The 6,779-nt window shown below is 47.4% G+C and overlaps 1 protein-coding gene across 1 annotated transcript in view; it reads left to right on the forward strand.

Annotated features, from left to right (window-relative positions):
- Window positions 1-3,360: 3,360 nt before the first annotated feature.
- LOC119428887 (fibroblast growth factor 14-like) overlaps window positions 3,361-6,779 on the forward strand; it is a 67,452-nt gene continuing 64,033 nt past the window's right edge. The window contains exon 1 of the mRNA XM_037696582.1: window positions 3,361-3,454. Within this exon, the coding sequence (XP_037552510.1) occupies window positions 3,361-3,454 (94 nt within the window). The remainder of the gene's footprint in view (window positions 3,455-6,779) is intronic.

Genomic DNA, 6,779 nt, shown 5'->3' on the forward strand with positions numbered 1-6,779 from the left:
CACTATCCTGGAGGTTTTAGAGCACTGGTGTCCGATCCTGGAGGACCTCTATCCTGGAGGTTTTAGAGCACTGGTGTCCGATCCTGGAGGACCACTATCCTGCATATTTGACTTGTTTTTCTGCTCCATCACACGATTCAATGCTTGAATCACCTCGTCTTGTTCTGCAGAAGCCATCAATCACTGATCCAGTTCAAGTTAGATGTGATGGAGAAACATCTCAGAATATGACACCGCTACACTAAATTCAACTAAAGACACACAAAAAAAATCAAATTCCTTGTTGTGCATCCACACTTTAAAATAAACCTACAAGAAAGAGATTTTAGTTGATCAGAACTTTTTTTTTTTAGCTCCTCAGGAGGACAAAACGACTCCTGAAGTTATTTTTCTTCTTCCTGTCGGTCTGAGCATCAGCAACTCTGCCTTTTGTTTTAGCCTCCATCAACTTTACCTCTCAAGGTATAACAAGCAAATATTGATTAGGTTGACCAAAATTCATCCAATATATTTTATTAGCAAACACACATACATAAAACTACCTGCGAGCTTTAATACTGGACAGTTTTGTATGATACACGATGATGATAATATTCATAATATGTAATATTAGTTACAGTAATCTGCATCGAGATGCTTATTTCATCTAGAATTTAACAACAAACACATAAACTGTCCTTACATTTGTTTTGTCTTCCATAAAAAGCCAAATCTCAAACTTTAATTTGAATAAAACTTTTATGACAATCAAGTTACTTTTATGAGTTTTACGGGAACTATGTTCTTACAAAGTAGAGTAGACTCTAATGAAAATGTTTAATGATAATAATGTGTTTAATGTTTAATTGGTAATGCCTCCCCCCCAAAAAAACAAAACAAAAACAATTAAAAAAAAGTTTATACGTTGTTGTTTTTTCCAATCTGACCTCGAGGAAACTTTAAACGCACACCAAGCAAAAGCTTGAGCCTCAAAAAGATAAAACTGTCTGACTATAGGGGGGTCCACCAGTTTTTTAGAGGTGGCCATTGTCCACTCTGACCCCCCTTTAGTGGCGCCCCTGTGTGTTGCAGTGTGCCGATTCAGCCGCAGCAGCCCTCAGCTTCAAACCCTGCAGTCCACCACCGAGACAAGACCTTGAGGAGTCCAGAAACCGCATGGAGACCCACTTCCTGGTTCATCTGGACCCTCAACACCAAGCAAAACCAGCTTTAATCAGACTAGATGTGGAGCAGCAACAGGTGGATTAACAGGAGCATCATTCGGTTTTCGGGTCAAATCAGCTCTTCAGGGGCAGGAAAACAAACAAACAAACATGTTTGTTTTTGTTTACCTCCACCTGCTGGTGTCCTCCCACCCCACAAAAAATGTTGGCTGTGTGATTGTATCAAGTGTGGGAACCACGTGTCTACACTAACTGGGAGCGCTTCTCTCTGCAGCAAAGATGCACAAGAATGCCGGAAGTGGCTTTATGACTTCAAAATAAGAGCAGACCCAGCACTCAAGATTGCTTGCATGGATGATTTCTTAAAACACCAGTTTCTTTTTTTTTAACAAGATACAGTTTTTTTTATTATCATTATTCACTTTTTAAAGTTTTGGCACATAGTTAAATAAAAGTAATTAATTTATCTGAAGTTTACTTTCTGGCCTATTTTAACCAAAAAACAAGGACGTTTTTATAACAACGCTGCTTTATTTTAAATGCTCAAAACAAAAACTCTCTTTATTTGAGCCAGACAAAATAAATCCATCTGCGTGAGAAGCAGTGACGGAGCTAGACTTCTATGTAAGGGGGGATAAGGCCCTTTTTGTTGCATCTTTTGCACCTGAAATAAAGAAAATAATTTTGTTTCGCCCTCCTGTTACCTAAAGATCGTACATTTTTGACCATTTTCATAACCCATGCATTTCTCTTTTTATAGCAACCCCCTCCCCCCACACTACATCACTGTAGTCATCACCAAGGCATGGGTCCCCCCCTCTACTTTAAAGTTATGACCCACAAACTCAAGCACACAGGAGACTTATTCCTGAAATACTCTGGAGATTGTATTTAACCAAAATGCATGTTATAAAACACCTCAGGGCCTTCTAGTCCTGCAGAGAAGGCCTAAGAATTCAGCACATTTACATTTGACATTTTATTTAATGTGCATTTTATATCAAATAATTATTTTCAACGTCACTTTGTATTATATTCCAGCTGAAGGCTCTTGACTGTCAATCAAATGGGGTGGCCAATCAGTTTCCGGGCACCACGTCCACCCCTCTCTTGCTCCGCCCCTGACAAGGAGGATCTCTCTATCTGTCTTTTATTGTGAAGTTTCGAACCGGAACAGGTGTTCGATGGAACTGGGAGCTCCTCGCGCCTCACGGGTCCGCAGGTCGGTTCTGAGACCCGCCGGAGACTGCGAGGCCCGAGGGTCGGAACCGGAGCGCCTCCCAGCAAGTTCCTGAAGTGGACCGGGCCTCATCCCTGGAGGTTCCTCCTCAGGAGGAGGAGGAGGAGGAGGAGGAGGAGAGGAGGAGGAGGAGGAGGAGAGGAGGAGGAGGAGGCAGCGTCGTGGCGCATCGGAGCTTCGGGATTCTTGAGAAGTGAGGAGAGAAAGGCTCCAAAAATCTGCGGGACTTTTTTGAAGAGCGCAGTCTGGCCGCTCCAGTGTCGCGCGCGCGCACACGCACGGACAAAGAACAGAAGCAGCGCTGGTCCAGCGTGTGTTTGGAGAGGAGCCCCCACCCCCGCCCCTGCTGCGGTACTCTCTGACTTGCTGACTGACACCCGGCAGGTCCCCCCCTCCTGACTGACTGGACTCCCGCCCCCCTCCCTCACTAATATGCAATGGTTTTTTGTGCACAAGCCCACCGCTGCCGCGTCCCGCCGACTTCGCGCTAGCGCCGCCGCATGCGCGTCCTCCGCTCCGCGCCCCGCTCCGCGCGGCTCCCCACGCCAGTCGGAGAGGAGGTGCGCTCGCGGGTTCTTGAAGTCGCGGCGGGCGTGCGGAGGCAGCCCCCGCTCCTCCGCAGCCGAGGAGGAGAGAGCCGCCGCAGCGGCCGCGCTTTTCCAGCCGCGCGGGGGCGACGTCGACGCGGCGTGCGTGCGGTTGGTGGTCTCTGGGCTGCGCGCGGGCGAGGAGCCGGGCTTCCTGCTCGTGCTCCTGTCTATGGTGCACATCGGGGGGGCGCAGCTCCTCCGGACTGAGCCCGACGGCTGTCCGGCTCTGCTGGCATGCAAACAGGGGGGCGTCCCAGCCCCCATGCGGTGGGTGAGCTTTATTAGGCTGCCGCATCCGGAGCTCCTCTCTACCCCCACCTCCTCCTCCTTCTCCTCCTCCTCCTCCTCCTCCTCCTCGGCCACATCCATGCGGTTTATTTGGAACAAGCTTTTCTGCAAAGGATCGCATATGCTGCAGTGTCTTTGTGGCAGGAGCCTCAAGAAGAACAAGAACCCAACTGGTGAGTTCTCTGCAGTCACTTGTCTACAGGGAGGTGATGGGGGTGGAGGAGGGGGGGGGGGGGGTTGCAAACTTATTATCAGACTTTCCAGAGGCAGGATGCAGCCCTGCATGACCTCACCTCAGTCTGCCGCAACTTTTCCTCCTTCATCCAAGCTGCTCGTCTCCTCCGCTTGGTCCTCGAACAGACCAAGACCAAACCGAGAGGTCCGCTTGGTGCTCCACCAGATGTTCTCTGCATCCCTTATCATCACGGTGATGCTGGACAGAGCTCGCCTGCTGTTAGCAGCTGCAGAAACCCAAACTTGGTTTTGAAGTGGCAGCAAAGTTTTTGGCTACGATGAGTTGTTCCTTGGGCAGCACGGTGGCGCAACTGGTAGAGCTGCTGCCTCTCAGTGAGCAGGTCCTTGGTTCAAACCCCGGTCCAGGGGCCTTTCTGGGTGGAGTTTGCATGTTCTCTCCGTGCATGCGTGGGTTTTCTCCGGGTACTCCGGTTTCCTCCCACAGTCCAAAAACATGCATGTTAGGCTGATTGGTAACTCTAAATTGTCCCTAGGTGTGAGTGAGAGAGTGAATGGTTGTTTGTCTCGTTTGTTTCTATGTGGCCCTGTGATGGACTTGCGACCCGTCCAGGGTGTACCCCGCCCCTCACACAGTGATTGCTGGACATGGGCACCAGCGACCCCCGTGACCCAAAATGGAATAAGCGGGTAAAGAAAATGGATGGATGGATGGATGGAGTTGTTCCTTGGAGTTTGGAGATTGAGTTCAGCACCTTGGAGAGCTGCCGCTCAGCCACAAACCATCAAACAATCTTCCAGAACACTCTTCATTTCAGCCAGCTTAGTCTGCCGATATAAAACAGTGAAACAGGATTTATTTCTGCTTCAAATGCCCGAAAATAAAGGCTTAAACAGTCGGGAGTATCAGTTTGACACCTAAATACAGATGAATGGATGGATGGATGGATCTACAGATGGATGGATGGATGGATGGATGAATGGATCCACAGATGGATGGATACAGATAGATCCATAGATTGATGGATGGATGGATGGATGGATGGATGGATCCAAGGATAGATGGATGGATCCACAGATAGATCCATAGATGGATGGATGAATGGATGGATCCACAAATAGATCCATAGATGGATGGATGGATCCAAGGATAGATGGCTGGATGGATGGATTGATCCATGTATAGATACATAGATGGATGGATGGATCCAAGGATAGATGGCTAGATGGATGAATGGATAGATCCACAGATGGATGGATGGATGGCTGGATCTACAGATGGATGGATGGATGGATCTACAGATAGATCCATATATGGATCCATGGATGGATGGATGGATCCACGGATAGATCCATAGATGGATGGATGGATGAATCCACAAATAGATCCATACATAGATGGATGAATCCACAGATGGATGGATGGATGGATGGATGGATCCACAGATGGATAAATCCATGGATGAATGGATGGATCCACGAATAGATCTATAGATGGACGGATGGATGGATCCACAAATGGATCCATAAATGGATGGATGGATCCAAGGATAGATGGCTGGATTGATGCATGGATGGATGGATGAATGGATCGATTCATGGCTAGATTCATAGATGGATGGATGGATCCAAAGATAGCTGGATGGTTTAATGGATCCACAGATAGATCCATAGAGGAATGGATGGATGGATGGAATAATAATAATAGCGCTAAGCTAGCAGTGTGCATTACAGATGCGCTAGCTAAAAACCTACAGTTAGCGCCCCGTTTCTCTCAGCTGTTTCTCCCATGGTTGCCCCCCCCTCCCCCAAAAAAACCTGTCGCCCTGCACAGACCTGTCGCCCTGCACAGACGTGTCGCCGTCTCCACCCCACCCACGGAAGATACAAGTGTTTTTGTTTCAGTTTACCTTGTAGGGACAGATTTGACAAAAAAAATCATGCTTTGTGGGAACCAACTGCTCTTTATGGGACCAAAGCCAAGTCCCCATAAGGAGAAGTCTCGTTGGGGGGGTTAGAGGTTAGGTTTAGGACTAAGGTGTGAATTGCACATGGGTTAGGGTTAGGCATGTACTAGTAATGATTAGATTTAGCGTAAAGGTCAGAGATAGGCTAAAGAAAAGGAATGGGTCAATGCAGAGTCCCCAAAAAGCATGTTTACAAGAACGTGTGTGTGTGTAAACCAACCACCCTGATCATCTGAAGAAACTTATTTCTAGTTTTTATATAGCTTAAACTTTTAGTTTCCTCAAGTAATTGTCAGATCAAAGCATAAGCTACACTGGCCAAGACCACCAATGGCCACCCCCTGGCTCCACCCCTGGTGATGGATAAAATTGCCCCCTCTACTCTCTGTGGTCCATCACTCTGCTCTGCCTCTGACAAGAGAAACAAACGCCTCCTTCTGTTCTTCAGTGAAACTCCTCCCCACTTGAATATCTTGCATCACAAACATTTCAGTTTAATTCATTCTCTGTTTAGTTCCAGTCCAGAAAAAAAAAAAAAAACCCACTCATCTCCAAAAATACAAACGCTCACTGTTCAAATCCCTCAGAGACGAGGGACATGGGCTTGTTCGAGTTGGGAGCTGAAGCCGAATGCTGCTTGTTTTTCTGGACGCACGCACTTCTTCTTGATGGAACCCTCCTTTGGAGCGTTGCCATTAAGGCTTTATGTTTTATTTAAACCCTGGAGTAGAGCAGTGGGGGGTTGTGCCAGCTCACATCTGTTCCAGGAAGTAAAAACCGCACACACAAGTCATTCAAACCTACTGTATTTAGATTGTATTTCTAGTTTCAGGTTTAATTCTACGAGTTGGACCGGGTCAGAACGACCTGCAGGGAAGTGACTCGGTGGCTGTTCCTCCCTCGGTTTGCATTTTCCCGTTTTGAGTTGTGTGCTGTTTGTTGTTCAGAGATGATGAGTGGACAGAACCGCGACAGTCACGGTGACATGTGTCCTCCAAAGCCACCCTTGGGGGGGTTTGGCTTAGAAGTGCGTGCGCTCATTAGCTCATGGCCTCGTTGTCCAAACACACTGAGTCTGCAGAAGGACGACTTTGCATTTTTTCGCCTGAACTCATCACGGATGTCACACGAACAAACTGTAACGTCACGAAGGTCATCTTATATAAACAGAACTCTAAAAAACTGTACATTGACTTTGCTGGAACGGGCCAAAAGCCGTGTGGTGTTTCATAAACGTTGTTCTAAGAGGCACATGTGGAGGTTTGCAAGTTGAAAGGCTAATAACATTTGAAGACGTTCCAAAGTGGCGATGGAGAAACAGAGCTCACTCTGATATATA

This window comes from Nematolebias whitei, chromosome 23, assembly GCF_014905685.2.
Source record: "Nematolebias whitei isolate Nwh7 chromosome 23, NemWhi1, whole genome shotgun sequence".
NCBI classification, from domain to species: Eukaryota; Metazoa; Chordata; class Actinopteri; order Cyprinodontiformes; family Rivulidae; genus Nematolebias; species Nematolebias whitei.